At 34.3% G+C, this 19,624-nt stretch overlaps 3 protein-coding genes across 3 annotated transcripts; all 3 read left to right on the top strand.

Annotated features, from left to right (window-relative positions):
- Window positions 1-2,435: 2,435 nt before the first annotated feature.
- On the top strand, window positions 2,436-4,683 carry LOC141620815 (uncharacterized). The gene is made up of 8 exons (XM_074437584.1): window positions 2,436-2,495; window positions 2,568-2,838; window positions 2,920-3,004; window positions 3,083-3,210; window positions 3,327-3,411; window positions 3,802-4,087; window positions 4,174-4,353; window positions 4,567-4,683. Exons 1-8 carry the CDS (start codon window positions 2,436-2,438, stop codon window positions 4,681-4,683), a joined length of 1,212 nt encoding a protein of 403 aa, XP_074293685.1.
- Window positions 4,684-12,335: 7,652 nt separating this feature from the next.
- Window positions 12,336-14,489, top strand: LOC141620814 (uncharacterized). The gene is made up of 3 exons (XM_074437583.1): window positions 12,336-12,517; window positions 12,605-12,876; window positions 13,639-14,489. The coding sequence occupies exons 1-3, from the start codon at window positions 12,336-12,338 to the stop codon at window positions 14,487-14,489; spliced, it is 1,305 nt and encodes a 434-aa protein (XP_074293684.1).
- Window positions 14,490-15,166: 677 nt separating this feature from the next.
- Window positions 15,167-19,338, top strand: LOC141620813 (uncharacterized). Its single transcript, XM_074437582.1, has 4 exons — window positions 15,167-15,778; window positions 15,885-16,398; window positions 19,000-19,145; window positions 19,321-19,338. Exons 1-4 carry the CDS (start codon window positions 15,167-15,169, stop codon window positions 19,336-19,338), a joined length of 1,290 nt encoding a protein of 429 aa, XP_074293683.1.
- The last annotated feature ends 286 nt before the right edge of the window (window positions 19,339-19,624 follow it).

Here is a 19,624-nt window from a genome sequence, read left to right as displayed (position 1 = left end):
TTTTCTCTCCTCTGGAGGCAGACTCTCAAGGTCTGTTTTCCGCCTTTTCTTTCTAAGTCCTTGTGGCGTAAGTGCACTTTGCCCTCTCTCATTTGGTCAAAGGTTCCGTTGGGTTCCAGACGATGTGTTTCACAGCCAAGGGGATGAATCTCCGAGAAACTTTTTTTTGTCTCGTTGCAGGTATTTCTCCGAAGCTCAGTTGATTAAGATGAGTATGTAACTATATGTTCGATCATTTGGAGAGCTATGATCGTCCTTCCAAGAATGAAGTGGATGTTGAAATTGGTCTTCGTGTTCAGTCATCCGTACACCATCAACACGATTTAGTGACCTGACGTAGTTACTTTTTTGTCTTAGTTTACGATGTTTCTAAAATAAGTGCATTTGACCATATGAGTCAGATGCCATTTGTATAAGAATCTTTTTTTACAGCTGCCAAAAAAAAAAAAAAAACTTAGTGTAATATTTATTGTTCATTTAGGGCCGGCTTAGAGTGTGTTCAACCCGTTTGACGGAACAGGTCCCTTGATTTTGAGGGGGCCTATAATCTGAACTTCTGTCTGTTATAGGTTATACATATAGCGCAAGTTAGCATTACAAATCCAGGTTTGTCGCAGTGGTAGATGCGCTTCCTTATGTCTTAAAGATCACATGTTCGATCCTCAATAGCTGTTGTTATAGTTTTTATTGTTTTGCCAATGGTTTTTTTTGTAGTTTTTTACATTTTTATGTCATATTTGATGTAATACAAATATTTTTAGGGGCATATTTTTGAAACTACGCACAGGACCACGAAATTAGGGCCTCAGAAATATCGGAGACGGCTCTGTGTTCATTTATAGTATATTGAAAAAAGAAAAAAAATTGTGTAAAGAATTTGAATATTTTTAACTTTAGTGACTCGAGTTTAGGGGAAATAATGTCAAAGCAATGGGAATCAGGGGCAGATTTGGGGGTAGTATTGGTTAGGCATGTGCCTACCCCCAAATTCGAGAAATAAATTGTTATTGGTGCATGTGAGAGAGTTCTAAAATGAGAATTCTTGATTTTCATGTTGCTTATTATTGTAGTGAAATGTAATATAACATCAAATAGAAAGCACACCTTTAATGCTTATCTTATCTATATAAATTAAGAAGACAATACTCATCGTACAGCGCGCCACGTCATAAATGCAATTTCTTTTTTTTTTCGAAAATCCAGGTTATGGTGGGACCCATGTGTGTGCAACGTATTTAATTATTCAGAAATCCGTCTTTTAAAACATGCGCTAAAATCCGTCTCGGAACAAATTATATAAAATCATCTTATGGAATACTTCTTCGAATTAATATTATGATAAAATTTTATACATTCCGTGTAAAGAAAATGAATAACATTTACGCAGAATTAATTACAAATGCGAGTAAACGTAACTGAATTACATAATTTTTAAAACAAAATTACACAATAAAATTACATAATTTCAGGAAGGAATTACACTTATATACGGATCGAACATACATCGGGAATGAAATACAAAATGAATAACATGTATTTTTGTTATAAATAATTTTACCTTGCAGTAACAAAATCACAACATAATTTTTTAAAAATAGAGGGTACAAAAATGTTTTTTTAAAATATCAATAATGAAGGCATATGTACTTGGAATATAAAACTCGGCATCTGAACTATCAGCCGCGCGCACCGAAATTGGTAGGTGACGATGATAGGAAACCGAGTTAATATAGTCTTCATTTAATTTACAAGTGATTAAAAAAATTTTAATAATTTTATTTTAATAATTTTTTTTATAAATAATTCACAATTGTTATAACAAATATTTTTTAAATAATAAAAACACGATAAGATAAGTCGAAACACTTTAAAATATGTTGTTTTTTAAAAAAATAATCCTCTCAGATCTGTATAGAAAGTCGTTCATCACCGAGGATTTATGTACTTGGAGCAAAAATTCTGGCAATTTAACTATCAGTCTCGCACTGCGAATTCGGAAGATGACAAAGATAGGCTACCGAGTAATTTCTACTTCTACAAGTACGAATGATAGGCAACGTTATTATCATCATGATAAATACACTTGGACCGTCCAGCCATGAAATCCGAAACTGCATTAAATTCAAATAATCAGCTTATTCTGAGATAAGGGCATATGCAGTTAAATATGGCATGGCAGCAGTTACAGCAGTTTCAAAGAAGTGGAGTTGAGGGGTAATGGTAGTAGTGGGGGATTTAGGGTTTAGTAAGAGGTTATATTTTCTTATATATAGGATTGCAAACATTCAGAGTATGTCACAAAAACCCAATATTGCAAAGATAATCAAAACCTTGAGATTATGGCACACATCCAGAGTATTCCAATTTCGAGCATCACCAAAGAAACAGCAAGGACAGAGTAACTAACAGTTCGGGTTATGAGATTGTGGTACAAAATGTCGGAGACAAATCCTAAGGAAGTGAAAGGGGTAGAACTCATCCTAATTGACGAAAATGTAAGTCTCCTTTTTCCTGTGGCAATTTTCAAATTATTGTGACGAGTTATTAACTAATACGAATGAATGCAGGGAGACACAATTCAGGAATCAATCAACCAAAGGCTGACTCGCCTTTTCTTAGAGCACCTTAATGAAGGGAGCACATACAAAATCAGAAGGTTCAGTGTATCATCAAACCGAGTGGGACTTGACATGACAACAATTCACCCGTGCAAGATTTGGTTCGAGTACAGCATTAGGGTGGTACCCATTCCTAATGTAGATATTCCACCTTTTACCCATCCTTTCTACACTTTCAATAAGGTGGTCTTTGGTGCAATGCCGAATAGACTTTATATTGGTAAGCAACAATGGCCTAGAATTTATTTTTCATATATGCACCATAAATGTTAACTAACAAGAGTCAAAAATTCTGGGTCAGACGTAATTGGAAGGTTGGAGCACGTTTATCCAATAAGAGACAGCCATGGCAAGAGAAGGAGGACTATTGTTTTGGGCAATAATCTGTAAGTTCACAATATTCTATAAACGATATACTAAACTTAACACCATAACAACATAATCATTACAAACTGTTTTTTCAGGAACCAAAACTTGTGCTGCTCATTGTTTGGGGACTACGTTCAGCAAATTTCAGAAATCGAGCAAGAGTTCATTAACAAACCAAAGCCAATGTTGGTTATGCTATTCGTGAAACGTTCTGTTTATGAAGGTATAAAATTCTGGTCATTCAAAAACCAATTTCAGTAATACAAACACTTTGATTACATGCAAAGTATAAGAAAAAAAATGTTGGAAAAAATTCACTCATTTTTTTCTACTATGTAGGGGAAGATAGCATTACATCAACATGGGGTGCAACAAATATATTGGTTAATCCAGATATGAACGAGGTGAACGTGTTCAACAATAGGTATGACAACTAAATCCGTTTAATGTGATGTGATTGTCTTTAGGGCAATAGTAAGTGCATTCATAGTTATTGACCAGAAAAATGCACAACATTAAAAGTCCAGAAACCGTCCACAAAATAAAGCAGTCGAGAAACGTCCAGAAAAATATACAAAATGAAACAGTCCAAATAGAGTCCAGAAACTCTTTAATTTTTTTTTTTTACTTTCCCATTTCAGCTTTAAATTAATTAAGCCATTTTTCTTACCAATTTTCCAGATGATGATGAACCCGTCTTTGGGGCTCCAGAAACTGTTGGGTACCATCCTCCCATCCTCGCAAGTGCAAACACCAAAACTTTATCAGAGATATCAAATTTAACTAAATGAGGGGCATATGCCATAATGGCCAGGATTATTGAGTTAGATACATCTAGTAATAGTTGGTACTACTACTCATGCAAAGAATGCAGATCAAAAGTGAAGCAAGGGGAAGATGGGTTGTGGTATTGTGACAAGGAAAAAATTAACAATAATTGCACAATGAAGGGTTGGGGGTACCATCACCAATTCCAAGGTTTCAAGTTAAGTTTTTTTGTTACATATGAAGATCCGGATTTGGTTGAATTCATTATTTGGGATGATGTAATGGTTGATTTGCTTGGGAAAACAGCACAATCCATCCTTGACGAAGATGAGGTAACCTTAAACTCATTTACATACAATTTGCAAAAATATCAATCCAACTTATAATGTTACTGATTAATGTTTACATATCGTTTCAGATGTACCGTGTCGTCCCTCCCCCAGATTTCAGGCCTCTACTTGACAGGACATTTGTGGCAAAAATAAGAGCTACTGATTTATATAACATTGAGCAAAAATCAAAGTCATTTGGGGTGATCAGTTTATGTGATGATCCAAGAACAATTGCTAAGTGGGATGCCATGAATAATTCAAGAAAGGTATGACATCAATTAATGACTAATATATACACACGATGTATTTTTTTTTGTTTCGTTTTACTAATAAATATCGTCCTTTCCTTTAGGAACAAGCTATTTCAACTTCGACAAGGGACACATCGGGATCAGACTCAATGATGGTGAACTGAATTTTAACTAGAACTAATTTTTTTGATACTAATGGCTTTTTCAGTAACCATTTTTTTTGGTTAGGAGCAAATGAGAGAAATAGTTGAGTCCGAACCTGTGCTAAATTCTCAAGAGATCACACCACAGAAAGGTGTCGTGGAGACGGCTGAAGCATCCGACAAATCATCTGCAACAAACTGAAGGAAATTAAGATGGGCAAGCAGCTTATGGAGTTCTAAAAAACATTTCAACTATTAAGCAATTTCTGGACCACGTTGTTAAAGGACATTTGTGTTTTTGTTTTTGAACTTTATTGTTTTTTGTACTGTTTTGGACCAAGGTTGTTTCAAGTTGTAATAGAACAATTTAGGTTGTCATATTTAAGATAGATGTATAGCAAGTTTATTATGCAGACAATCAAAGAAGCTGAAGGACAAACGGATGCAACTACACTTCAAATATGGAGCTTTACGGACATCAAAGATTGGATACAATTTTAAAGAAGCAAGTAGATGACAAAGATGCATCATATTGGATAAGCTAGCAACATCATCGAACCTTATTTATATTATACTTTTCAACTATTGTATTTCAATTTGACAAAGAATTAATGAACTTTTCTCAACATTATCAAATTTAATTCTTTACTTTTCATTTCCAATTTACGATACATGTCATTAGTCATTAATAAGTGATGTAATTACAAAAGCAACACGTTTTGTTCAGCCAACAGTAATAGAGTACATTCGTTATCCAACCAACGAGTTAACAAAAAATGTTGGACGAGTAATTGACATATATTGAAATACATGGAAAAAAACGGATGTATAGAATTGCACAATTTATAACAAGTTTTGAGAATGTTATTGTAGCTTAGTCAGGGAATATGTAAGCAAAAACGTCTGGAAATCAATGTCAATTATTTTTCAACTTAACTGACGGTTAAAGCAGTTATGGTAAACTATCCATGATGCACTACTTGCAGTTTCTAAGTTAGTGGACAATAGTTGAGTCAACTAAACAAAGTAGTTATCCATTTAGGTGAGAAATGGAAGCAAATTATTCTCAAATAATGGCCACAAAATGCATTTATAGAATACAAAATAAATGAAACACATTTTAGTTTACCAGTTTTTTAAGATCAATTAAATAGATAATCAATTAGAAACTGTCAAATTTTGCACATATTTTGCATCATCTTGAGAAGCATCAAAACATGGAAAAGGGGAATTCAAGTACAAGCCAAAAAAAAGGAGAAGACAACAAGGAATGAACAATGAAAATAGTAAGTTTCTTAAAAATTTTCTATAAATTAAAAACTCTGTTACAATGTGTTATTGATTACTTAACTTCATCCATCTTTCATGAACAATATGCATGCTTCCAATGAAAAAATAGACTGATCCCATAACCTGCAATTTAAGATATTTTCATTAGTATTAAGTTCATGACTATAACTTAAAAAGGAAAGTTTTATAAACAGTCAATGATTAAATATCACTTAACTTAGATTTTTGAAACCTTCAGAATGTTTCTGCAACAAGCAAGATAAGAAATGTTAGTAAATTATCTTCCCAGAAAGGGTAATATGAAATTGAAAGGTATATTACAAGAACAAAATCAGTAAACGCACTTAACTTTTCACATGTCGATAAATGATCTGCAAACAAGTGTAGAACAATTAGTATGATTTGTATTTATTAGAATACAACTGACAACTGTGCAAGCAAAATGAGTTCAGAAATGTAACAAATTGAAACCTGAGTGTGAAAGACAACAGTTGGGTTAGGTCAGGTGGCAACAGGTTGGGTTGGGTTGGGTGGGGTCAACATTGTTAAAAAGTAAAGGTTAGGTTGGGTTGGGTTGGGTTAGGTGAACCAGTTGGGTTGGGTCGGGTCGGGTTAGGTCAAACAGTTGGGTTGGGTTGGGTCGGGTTAGGTCAATAATTGGGTTGGGTTGGGTTGGGTTAGGTCAAACAGTTGGGTTGGATTAGGTCAACCAGTTGGGTTGGGTTGGGTTAGGTCAATCCATGTTGGGTTAGTTGGGTTGGGTTAGGTAAAGTGTTGGGTTGGGTTAGGTCAAGCCATGTTGGGTTGGGTTAGGTTACCCATGTTGGGATGGTTGAGTTGGGTTGGGTCAACCCATGATGGGTTGGGTTGGATTATGTAAACGGTTTGGGTTGGATGATGTCAACCCATTCGAGTTTGGTGGGTTAGGTGAACTTGGGTTTCATGGGTCGGGTCAAGTCATGTAGGGTTTGGGTCAACTCATATTTGGATGGGGCGGGTAAAGTCATGTTGGCTTGACAGGTTGGGCTGGGTTAAACTCTATTGGAATTATGTTAGGTCTGACTGGATTGGGTTGGCCCATGTGACCAAATTTGGGTTGGTTCAGGTCATACAATTGGGTTAGGTCAGAGTCAATTGGGTTGGGCCATGTGAGCCATAATTTGGCCATGTGAGCCATTATTTGTTATCATTTTTATACAGATAAAATAGTACAAAAATTAATGATGCAATTTATTTATCTAATAAAATTGGTAATTTAATTTTTCAAATAACCAAAAAAAATTGAATAGTCAATAAATGCAAGGAGGTGGAGAGAGTTAAGATCAAGTAAATCCACCTTCTAAGTGTGAGTCCATAAGTCCTCTTTAGGGCCTGTGGATGAGGGAGATGGATGGCTAAGATCAAAACAAAAAAAAGGGATTAATAGGCTAAACTAAACCCCCTCTCTCTACTCATCCTAATTAATCTCAACATCTTAATTAATCACTAATCTTAACATATATACTTTTCCACCCAACATCTTCTCTCTCATCTCACACAATTTCAATCTTTCTCTCCCTCTCTAAAACCCAAATCTCTCAAAAACCCAAAAAATCCCAAAAACCCCAAAAATCCCCAAAACTAAAAGAACCCTCTCTTCCTCACCGGCCACCACCACCAGCTACCACCGCCGGCCACCACCACCGCCGGCCACCATTCGCACCGTCGGTCGACGTTTTTTTTTGTTTTGTTTTTTGTTTTGTTTTGTTTTGGTGTTTGTGTTTTTTTCCTCCTTCATATCTCTCCTTTTTTATTTTAGTTTTAGATCTACTAAATAGATCTTATATTATTTTAGTCACATTTATTTTTCGGTTTCTTGTAGTTGGTGGTGGTGGTATTGGTTATATTTATTTTTTTCGGTTTATTTTTTGTAGTCACATTTTTTTTCTTGTAGTCTATTTTTTTCGGTTTAATCACATTTATTTTTTTCGGTTTCGGTTTCTTGTACTATTTTTTTTCTTCGTATTTTGTGTGTTGTTTTTATTGTCGGTGAAATTATGAAAAAGTTAGATCTAGTTTTGAAAATTAAACCTAGATGTATTACACTTTGAAAATTAAACCTAGATCTATAGTAAAGTTACACTTATATTCATCTTTATTAAAGTTACACTTTTATCCATTAAAATTATACTTTTTTTTATTAAAATTATACTTTTTTCTATTAAAGTTACATTTTTGTTCTGTTAAAGGTTACATTTTTCTCTATTATTAAAATTACAGTTTTATCTCTTAAAATTACACTTTTTATTATTAAAGTTACACTTTTTCTGTTAAAGTTACATTTTTCTCATTATTAAAGTTACACTTTTATCCATTAAAATTACATTTTTTTTTATTAAAGTTACACATTTTTCTATTAAAGTTACATTTTTTTCTGTTAAAGTTACATTTTTCTCTATTATTAAAATTACACTTTTATCTCTTAAAATTACACTTTTTGTTATTAAAGTTACACTTTTTCTGTTAAAATTACATTTTTCTCTATTATTAAAGTTACACTTTTTTCCATTAAAATTACACTTTTATCTATTAAAATTACACTTATCTCCATTAAAGTTATATTTATCTCTATTAAGGTTACCCTCTCAAATGACTAAAGTTATACTCGCAATGGACTAAAATTACACGACTAAAGTAACACTCTCAATGCATTAAAGTTACACTTTTAATATGGACTAGAGAATAGAGATACACTCTCAATGGACTAAAATTACAATTTAATGGACTAAAATTACACTTTCATGGAATAAAGTTACACTTTTGGACTAAAATTACAATTTAATAGACTAAAATTATAATTTAATGGACTAAAATTACACTTTAATGAACTAAAGTTACACTTCTAAACGATTAAAGTTACACTTATAAATCACTCAGTTTACAATGAGTTGTGTTAAAAGTTTTAAAAAATTTTAAAAATTTAAAAAAAATTCTCAAAATTTGTCGTAAAATTTGAAAAATCCGTCAAAACCGCTTTCTTTTTGTTAAAGTTACACTTTTTTTGTTAAAATTACACATTTAAAAGAGTAGAAGTGTCATAAAATTTGTATAATAAACTTTTTCTCTAAAAAAAATTGTATAAACTTACAAGTTTCAAAATAATATACGTCAAAACCGCTTCGTAGTTTAAAATTATAATTTTTTCTGTTAAAGTTACACTTTAAAAATACTAAAATGTCGTAAACTCGTCTCAAAATTACAAAAAACAAAATAAATTACGTCAAAACCGCTTTTTTTTGTTAAGTTACACTTTTTTCCGTTAAAATTACACTCGTAAAACTTGTATAAACTTTGAAGCATAAGAAGACTTTTTTTTTTTTGTTAAGTGTATGATAATGAATTAGTGAATGTATAATTAAAGCTAGAGAGAGAAAGTGAGATTAATTATTTAATTAGTGTATAGAAAACTCAGTGGTGTTAAATATGTTTTTTTGCTTTCAATCTCAACCATCCTTAGTGGAAGATTTAAGGGATGTAGAGAGGACTTATGGACTCAAATATTTAGGTGGACTCATAAGAACTTGACTCGAGGTGGAGAAACGTATTTATATTAATTCATTCATTGAAAACACCAAAAGACGTATGAACACACCCTTCCAGCATAATTTTGAACAGCAACAGAGAATAAACGTGGATTTTTTTTACATGCAGAATTCTATGTGTTCCAACTCGAAAATCATGCTACAAACCACAGTTCTATGATTATGAATTAAAATTATCCAATTTAACAAACATGCAATAACCACGGAACTGTCATTCTTAAGTAATAAAAATAAAAAACTATGCAACAACCATGGATCTTTCATTTTCAATGTTTAATAATAACAGTAGTCAGTGTTTAATATTCAATCTTTCATATTCAATGTTTAATAATAACAGTAGTCAGTGTTTATATGAAAATCAGAAAATTCGATTGTTCATATAAAATTCACGACAAACAGATCTAATAAATATGCAGAAAATCGCAAAAGATATTAACAAAATAGGATTTTTTTTTTTGTTTATAGCATTTTTAAGTCAATATCCTCATAGATCTAATAAAAAAAATGTCGAAAAATGCAATCAATTAAATTAATCTTAAATATTAATTTTTCAATTGTTACATGTATGCATCTAAACATTCAATTTATGAAAATCATGTGAAAAAAATAATTTAGAAGGCGAAAAATACATAAAAATAGAGATAAATAAGGAACTCACCATCAATAGACCATCTTTAATAGACGCATCTAAAACCAAAGTTGGAAGCCTTCACCTTCTTCATGAATGTCAATCTGCATGCGAGGAAAAGATGTCAGCAAAGCAATTAATATTTAATCAAAGCGGCATGTATGGAACATCTTTATTAAGCGCAATAAAAATTAACAAAAACAAAACGCAGAGCTCATTTTGCATTAATTAGATCCGTATTTAACAGATCTGCTATATTACGAAAAACAAATGCAAAAAATATTAAGAAAAAATGATTTAAAATTGTTAACAGCATGTGTATCAAATAAACTCATAGATCTAATAAAAACTCATTGTAAAAAAGCAAGCAGTGAAATTGATCTTTAAAAAAAAATTCTATGTCGATTTTGTAATTAGCAATAACTCATAAAATTGATAGATCTAAGAAAATAAACAAACATTTAAAAAAACTCGAATATAATTTGAAATTAATTTATAAATCGACGGAAATAACAACAAAGAATACAGTAAAAGTGAACTTACCATTAATACATCTTTAAAAAACGCTCCTAAGAACAAGATTTCGACCATCCATAAATGCGATAAGAAGAGGTAGGAGGATGAAGGGTTGGGAATCGGAATTAGGGAGGACGACGGAGGAGATGGTAGTAAGCAATCTTTAATGATAAAAGTTAGGGTTTCATAGGAGGATGGTAGTATGGAAGATGTAATCAGAGAATGAAGTAGAGAGAGGAGGGAGAGCAAGGCGGAGGTATGTAATGATAAAGGGAGACGAAAATTTTAGGGTTTGATGGGGGGATGGGTTTATATAATGTGGGTAATAATTAGGGTTTTCTTGATATTGGGCTTCAAATTGGTGTGGACGGGAATTGTAGAAATTTTGAGCCCAAATTACTATATAATAGGTTAGTATTAGGGTTTTTTACTTACTTGGGCTGGACGGGAATGAAAGAATCGGTGAGCCCAAATTAGGGTTTTCTTGAAATTGGGCTTGAAATTGGTCTGGACGTGAATTGTAGAAAGGTTGAGCCCAAAATATTATTTCTGTCAGCCCATGTTTGATATTGTGTGTGTTTTTATTTTTGTTCGGGATGTGTTTATATACGGTCCACGTAGTTTACACTGTGAAAATGTACATTATAATATAACGTTTGACATAATTTGTCTTTGCCGTTATGCTTGACCAATATAGGAGTTCAGATAGCACAAAGAAACTTGATGATTACGGACAATATGCCACAATCAATGTCAAATCCTCGAGTACCGCTATCTGACATTATGAACGGTACTTCTTTATTTGTAATTGTTAATATTTCAATACATATATTCAAGTTTTTCAATTTTAATTTTTATCCTTTTTCATTTGTTGTTTTCACAAATTTATAATACGGCAGTACCAATTGTGAACATTTCAGTTTCTCATACTCCATGTCATCGAAGCAGAAGAACAATCGTAAGTGAACAGTTAGCGATAAGAACCCCGCCAAGTAACGTTTCTAATGATCCTACTCCATCATATGCCAACACTGTTATTCTAACGCCTAATCAGTTACGAGCGAGAACGACAAGAGAAAAAAGACAGTCGCGATTCTCTAAGAAACATGTTGCTAATGTTCATAGTGGAGTTTCTCAAAATACGGTCAATTTTACACCAGCAACCTCCAACGTCACAGGTATATATCTATATTTAATTTTTTACATTTAACACGTATTAATGTTTGTGACAGCCTTAATTTTTATTAAAAACGTTGTGTAGAACTTATATGTAGTCCGACCGATGTTGTTGAGCGCTTAGTGAGAGATCTATGTGCTGAATATGGTGAAGCTTTCAGTGAAGTGATTCCGTCTGTAAACCGAATTGAACAATCATCCGATAGTTGTGTTTTTAATGCATCTTATTCACATGGAGAATCTTCGAGAACTCAGCAAAATTCTTCTGTGCCGTTAAATAATGATGGTTAGTTCAATCATGACTTTTTATTTTTTAATTTGAATTGCAACATGCTTTGGTTATTGTAGTCTAATTTTTATGTCTTAATTTATGAATTTTGTTTTGAAAATTATTTAGCATGGGAAGGCTATTGGGACTGTGGTGATGCAGAATATGAGTGCGGGAAATGTCACGCATTGATGTGCTTTGAGGAGAGAAAAGATAAAAGACGTGGTACAAGACGTCCTAAGTTCTCACTTTATTGTTCTGATGGAAAAGTTGAACTCGCATTTCTACAGTAGCCGCCTGAACTTATAAAGTCGGTGTTGACCGGTCAGCATCGATTTAGCAACCATTATAGAGAAAACATTAGAGCTTATAACTCGATGTTCTCATTCACTTCTATGGGCGGTAAAATCGATCATTCCATCAATCAAGGTAAAGGACCGTACACCTTTAGGATGGGAGATCAAAATTGTCATCGGATAGGGACTTTGGTACCGACCGGAGATGTAAGGCCAAAGTTCTGTCAACTTTACATATATGATATGGAAGAGGAAGTTCAAAATCGAAAAAATGCCATTAGGTAAATATATTTTCTTTCCGTAATAATTTTTTTTTTGTAGAGTATAATATTTTTTTTCGTAGGCAATAATTTTATTTTTAATTGTAGTCCAGGGGATCCATCAAGGTTCAATGACGAGTTAATACGATTGTTGGAAAATATGATTGACTCTCACAATACAATTGCAAAGACATTTAGGAAGGTTAGGGATAGACTGGCTGTAAATACAGACAGTGAAGTGAGTATCAAACTTATTTCAAGGAGATCAAGTAATGGAAGAACTTACAATCTTCCAACAGTTTCAGAGGTAGCAGCTTTAATTGAGGGGGATATTGGTCCACATATGGAGAAGCGAGATATTATTGTGAGAAGGTCGTGCGGTGGTTTACAACGGATATCTGAGTTGCACCCTTTATACACCCCCTTACAATATCTTTTGTTAATTCCATCCTGAGAAGATGGGTATAGGCCAGGTATCCTACATAGTACTTCTTCTATTGGTGTTAGCACGAGTGACCAACCACGTGAAGAAACAACGTGTAGGGAGTGGTTTGCTTATCATCTTATAGAGAGACCACCAGATGTTGAATTTCCAACGATCTTATTATCTGGTAAGGCATTCCACCAATTTTTAGTTGATTGTTATATGCTGGTCGAATCGCATAGGCTGAATTTCATTCGTTTTAACCAAGATCGACTTCGAGTTGATAATTATAAGAACCTCTCAAATGTTGTTGGAATAGGAGATGTTGAGCCATCTTCGGCGGGTACTCGGTTTATCGTGCCTTCTTCTTTCCCGGAGGTGACAAGTGGAAAAAAGCATATTTCCTTGATACCATGACTATTTGTAAGTGGTTTGGTTATCAAGATTTATTCATCACTTTCACCTGTAATCCAAAGTGGCCGGAAATAGTACTATTTGTTTCTAAAAGAGGGTTGCGACCCGAGGACCGTCCAGATATTGTCTGTCGCGTCTTTAAAATGAAGCTCGATGAGTTGATTAGGGACTTAAAGGATCGACATATTTTTGGAAGAGCGCGAGGAGGTACTACCAATTGCTAATCTTTTAACTTAATATATCGTTTCTAACATAGCATTACTGTAGAAAAATCTAATAATATTTATGAACGTCTTTTTTGCAGTCGTGTATACTATTGAATTTAAAAAACGTGGACTCCCTCATGCCCATATAGTATTGTTCCTACATCGGGAGGACAAATTTCCTACAGCCGCAGATGTCGACAAAATCATTTCCGCGGAGATTCCTAATCCGACTACAGATCCCGTCTTACATAGTGTTGTTTGCGAGTATATGCTTCATGGACCGTGTGGTAAAGCAAAGCCCTCATGTCCGTGTATGGTCGGAGACAACTACTCAAAATATTACCAAAAGCCGTGCACCGAGAGAACAACAGTTGACGGTGATGGGTACCCTATATACAAGAGAAGCAAGAAAGGAGTTACGGTGATTAAAGATGATGTGCCCCTGGGAAATAATTTTGTCATTCCATATAACTCTCAGTTGTTGTTGAAATATCGGGCTCATATCAATGTCGAATGGTGTAATCAATCTAGATCCATAAAGTACCTATTTAAGTACATTAACAAGGGCTCTGATCGAGTTACCATGCAGTCGTCTTACACACGATGTAATGAGGAGAACCCTGGTCGATTTGATAAGATTAAGAGGTTTTACGGTTGTCGATATCTCTGTGCATGTGAAGCCGCTTGGAGAATTTTTGGGTTTGATATCCACTACAGAACTCATGCTGTTGAAAGGCTACAGTACCATCTTCCAGACGAGCAACCTATTGTCTTCCACGATGATGATTGGGTTGATGAGGTCGTAGAAAATACTTCGCTCGGGGTGTCACAATTTCTTAATTGGATGGGCTGTAATAATTCGACAGTAGAAGAGATGCAGGTTGCTGAAGAATTATTGTACTGTGAATTTCCAACCAAATTTGTTTGGAAAAAGAAAGTTCGCCAATAGAGCCTTAGGAAAAAAGGATTTACAATTGGTAGGTTGGTTCACGTTTCCCCGCAATGTGTTGAGTTGTATTTCATGAGAGTAATGTTGAATCACGTTAAGGGACCAAAATATTTTGAGGATATTAGGACTGTGAATTATTTTGTTCATCCGACATTTAGAGAAGCATGTTATGCATTGGGATTAATTGGTGATGATCGAGAGTATATTGCAGCTATCAAGGAAGCAGCTGATTGGGGGTATGGCTTCTACTTGAGAAATTTGTTCGCGACGTTATTATTTTCTGGCACTTTGTCTATGCCGAGCAGAGTCTGGGACGAAACTTGGCAACTGCTATCGGACATCCTTCATAGGCAACGCACTGTTCTTAACAATCAAGGTGTATCTTCATTTAATAGTAAACATTTACCGCTATTTTAATTAGAAGAACTTTAAAACAATTCTTCATATTTCGCATTCTTACCTTCATCTATTCTATGAATTTATTGCTGCAGTATATAAAATCACATAGATAATATTGCAACTTTTTTAACCACAGATTTACAGCTTACCGATGAAGAGTTGCAAAATTATGCACTTATTGATATTGAAAATTCTCTTCAAATAGTTCACTTCGTCGATTTGAGGGAATGTCGTTCCCAGACATGTCTGCAACGACACATCATCGAAATAGTTTAGTCATGGATGCGTTGTCGTACGATAGACAGTCCTTGAGTGAAGAACATGAGATTCGGTTATCTTCAATGACTGACGAGCTGAGGTTGGTGTATAATGAAGTTACGGAAGCTGCTTTAAATAACAAAGGAGGGGTGTTCTTCGTTTATGGATATGGTGGAACTGGGAAAACTTTCCTTTGGAGAGCTTTGTGTGCCTGTTTCAGGAGTAAGGGCGATATTGTTGTGGCTATTGCGTCAAGTGGAATTGCAGCAACATTGATACCAGGTGGTGTAACAGCTCATTCCAGGTTTGGAATTTCCATTAATGTAACGGAGGATTGCATATGCTCCCGAATTAAGCCCGACAGTGATTTAGCTGAACTTTTGATACGTGCTAAACTCATAATATGGGATGAAGCACCAATGACTCATAGGCATTGCTTTGAGGCCCTTGATAAAAGTTTAAAAGATGTAACGCGTGTTTTGGACGTGGGAAATGCTAAACTGCCGTTTGGTGGGAAAGTTGTGGTATTCGGGGGTGATTTTAGACAGACATTACCGGTTGTTTCAAAAGGAAGTAGAGCAGATGTTGTGGCTGCATCCCTGTGTTCATCGTATTTATGGTCTTTCTGCAAGGTATATATTTCTTTCTTTAAATATCAATTACCGTTTTATGTGAGTCTTACTTAAATTATTATTGTCGTACTGTATTTAAATTATATAAAACATATACCACGTATAGGTACTTAGATTAACCAAAAATATGCGATTGCAAGTTGGTAGTTCAAGTGACAATGTTGAGGAGTTACGAAAAATCTCCGAATGGCTCTTAGAGATTGGAGATGGTATAGCAGGCGGTGAAAATGATGGAGAAGTTGATCTAGAATTACCAGCCGACTTACTAATTCAAGATGTGACGAATCCTATTAAGACATTAGTAGATGTCACTTATCCGGATCTGCTAGCACAATTGTGGAATCCGGAATATCTCCAACAAAGGGCAATCCTGGCCCCTACTCACGAGATTGTTGAATCAGTAAATGAATATGTTTTATCGCTTATTAAAAAGGATGAGAGAATTTATTTAAGCTCCGATGAGGCATGTAGTGATGACAGAGGTACAGGTGACGGTGACATTCACTCTACTGAATTCCTCAACAGTATTAAATGTGCCGGACTCCCGAATCACCAATTGAAGTTGAAGGTCGGTGTTATGGTGATGCTTCTGCGAAACATTGATCAATCACGTGGGTTGTGTAACGGCACGAGACTAATTGTGACTGATCTGGGGACACGCGTGATAAGATGTATTGTCTTAACTGGTAGTCATAAAGGTGATAGAGTGCATATTGCTCGACTAACACTTACTCCATCGGACACGAGTAGATTTCCGGTACGTTTTAGTAGAAGACAATTCCCCATCGCTGTTTGTTTTGCAATGACGATAAACAAGAGTCAATGATAGTCTTTATCTCAGTCAAAGATCTATCTTCCAAGACCAGGTGTTTAGTCATGGCCGGACTTTATGTCGCACTTTCCAAGGTCACCCGAAAAGAAGGCTTGAAAATTTTAATTTGTGATTCAGATATGCGTACTTCTACTACGACTACTAATGTAGTGTATCATGAAATTTTTCAATTTTTAGAATAACTTGCATATGTTAAAGTTGATTATTAGATTATATTTCTTTTATCCGAATGTAAAGTTTTTTATGTATGCATTTTTTATTTACAAGAGTAGATTACGTTATTTCCTTATAAACCAGTGCATGTGAACACATGTTTGTAACAAATTTAAACATTAATTATGTACATCGTTGATTTAGACCAATTAGATAGGTACAATAGAAATGCAAAAACAAATATACATCAAAAAACATTCATTCTGGCCCAAATACATACCCGTGCAATTTTGCACGGGTTTAAAACTAGTTATTTTTATTTGATGTTATATTACATTAAGAAATAAATTGTTATTGGTGCATATGAGAGAGTTCCAAAATGAGATTATATTTAAGTATATTTGGTACTAATTGGACAATTGCTGAATTTCTATTTGATGTATATATATTACATTTCATTACAATAATAAGCATTAAAGGTAATGTATCTCAATGGTTTACATATATAGATATGAAGTATAAGGTCTTGGGTTTCAAGCAATGGAAGAAACATGGGTTAAACCAAGGCCGACAATCAGACAAAAATGCTAAAAATTAAAACCGTCAAACCGCAGTACACCAAATGAAAAATACCTATTTTTCTCATTTACGATTGTCTTAACTTAAGACGGTTCTCACACCTGAACAAATAGAGTTGATAATAAAAAATGGTGTAAGGTCTGAAGTTAGGACGGTTTTAAACCAGAAGATAAACGACTAAATGAGGCGAAAAATATCAATTAAAAATGGAAAAGATTATTCTTCCTTATCCAAACCAACAACACTTGAGGTGTGTAATGATCAAGTGATCACATACCAAGAAACCAACCACATAAATCACACCAAAAACAACAATTACACCTGTTTCACCACACGCCAATTATTGCAGTAATCATGACCAGAATCCCACGCATCAAATTCCCTCTGAGACGCCCTCAATCTTCAACTTCTGGTACTTCAAATTTCCTTGCTGTTTTATGCCATTTAATTTGACATCAATTAATTTCCTTATATTCAAAGGTTTCAACTTTTGTATGAAATTTTTAGTAAATGTTGAATCTTTGTTATAAAATGATGATTTTGTATTTTTGTCATGCCTGTTCTTGCATAATTCTGACTTTAGCCTATATGGGTGTGTTGATCTTAGTTTAGCTACTATCTCCGTCCTCGTCATTTGTCGAACTTTGACTAAAATCCTACTCACCACGAATAAAAAAAATAAGGGATATTCTCTCGTGTACACCTCAACTTTTTCATTCTCTATGATATACCCCTCTTTTCATGCAAAAAAATTTGACTGTCAATAACTCTGGGCTACAAGTTCAGAATACGATAAACTTTTTTTCCAAATTGACCGTTTTTAAGAGGTCTTCCGTTTGAAAAAAAATTCACCGACGTCTCAACTCGTAGACGAGAATTATGGTCGGTCAAAGTTTATTCGTTAAAAAATGTTTGACCAACCATAACTACCGGCTACGAGTTCAAAAAGCGGCGATTTTTTTTTTTTCAAATTGATGGCCTTGACGAGATAATTGGTTTGAAAAAAAAAAATAACCGTTTTCTGAACTCGTAACAGAGAATTATTGACGGTCAAAGTTTTTTTGCGAAAAAAAAGGTACACCATAGAAAATGAAAAAGTTCGGGGGTACACGAGAGAATATCCCAAAAAATAAAAAAATGATTGAAAAAATGATTGGGACGGAGGTAGTATTGTTCATCATAGACTTGCTACACTTTGTTCCTATCATATGGTATTTAATCTGTTATGCACACTTGCATTTGATGGAGAAAGTGAGGACAACAATTGGGTTCATGAGGGTAAGTATTGGTATGATGATGTATATATCAGTGACGGAGGCATGATTTAGGGCTAAGGGTCTTATTAGGAAGTGCAGCTACTATGGCACACTAATCTGCGATTTTCATATATACTTGTCCCGTGGAAAAAAAGGATTACGCATATCTGAGGTAATACCTCATACCTTGTAGTTTTTTAGTGTAATGTTTTAGTAAATATGCTCAAAAACTTTATACTAAAGCAGAATTCAAAAACTTTAAAATAAAACTCAAAAAATAAACAATAAAAGTTACTACCTCAGATGTATAGTTTATGAACTGTTGTCCCGTGGATTACTGGTACCTATGCTGCTGTCATGCTAGTCCCTGTTTCTTAATATCTGTATTTGATGTTGCACAGGTACAGTGCCCCAAACAAAGGCACCTTCGGAAACAATGACTTCTCACAAGATACCATCCTCAAAGGCACCCAGTACTTCAGGTGGCTCAGCTTCAGAGCAGCCTAAACGCACACCTCTGTCTGACAAGGAGATAGAAGCTGTTTTGGTATTTTACTGTTTTCTTTTCTAATCCATATCGTCTTTTAACCAATTTATGCAAAACATAATCGAAAAGTCATTTAATTGGTAATGGCCTAATATCTCAGGAGATGTCAACTAGTTTAGTTGGTAATGGCCTAATATCTTTTTATTTTTAATATTTTGCACAACTCCATTTGCAGTTGGGTGGTGGCGATTGACTTGAGACAGTTCTCCGGAATAAAATGTCACTCTTAACGCCGTTCTGTTTATAGTCTTCCTCTCCGTACTTACTTTTGCTGATGAAGTTCCGCCCCCTGCTTCCATTTGTCGTCCCTGCAAAGGTCAAAGAGTAATCAAAAGTATCCTCTTAAGGCAATTTTTTTGTGTCCTCTTGATGTCGGTTGTAACAGGAACATTACTTCATTACTTGATTTCTTGTTTATGTATACAATTTGCATCAATGTTCAGCAACTTTTCTTAAGAAACTCATTACATTATTGTATC

The sequence above is a fragment of the Silene latifolia genome, chromosome X (assembly GCF_048544455.1).
Source record: "Silene latifolia isolate original U9 population chromosome X, ASM4854445v1, whole genome shotgun sequence".
NCBI classification, from domain to species: domain Eukaryota; kingdom Viridiplantae; phylum Streptophyta; class Magnoliopsida; order Caryophyllales; family Caryophyllaceae; genus Silene; species Silene latifolia.
This window is presented reverse-complemented; position numbering and strand designations above follow the sequence as displayed.

Coding starts and splice junctions, on each gene's coding strand:
- LOC141620815 (XM_074437584.1), top strand. CDS start 2,436: ATGTCGGAGACAAATCCTAAGGAAGTGAAAGGGGTAGAACTCATCCTA. Junction 2,496..2,567: donor TCATCCTAATTGACGAAAAT/GTAAGTCTCCTT, acceptor GAATGAATGCAG/GGAGACACAATTCAGGAATC. Junction 4,088..4,173: donor CCATCCTTGACGAAGATGAG/GTAACCTTAAAC, acceptor ATATCGTTTCAG/ATGTACCGTGTCGTCCCTCC.
- LOC141620813 (XM_074437582.1), top strand. CDS start 15,167: ATGGATGCGTTGTCGTACGATAGACAGTCCTTGAGTGAAGAACATGAG. Junction 15,779..15,884: donor ATTTATGGTCTTTCTGCAAG/GTATATATTTCT, acceptor TACCACGTATAG/GTACTTAGATTAACCAAAAA. Junction 16,399..18,999: donor TGATCAATCACGTGGGTTGT/GTAACGGCACGA, acceptor GATGTTGCACAG/GTACAGTGCCCCAAACAAAG.
- LOC141620814 (XM_074437583.1), top strand. CDS start 12,336: ATGGGCGGTAAAATCGATCATTCCATCAATCAAGGTAAAGGACCGTAC. Junction 12,518..12,604: donor AATCGAAAAAATGCCATTAG/GTAAATATATTT, acceptor TTTTAATTGTAG/TCCAGGGGATCCATCAAGGT. Junction 12,877..13,638: donor TATTGTGAGAAGGTCGTGCG/GTGGTTTACAAC, acceptor TCTTTTTTGCAG/TCGTGTATACTATTGAATTT.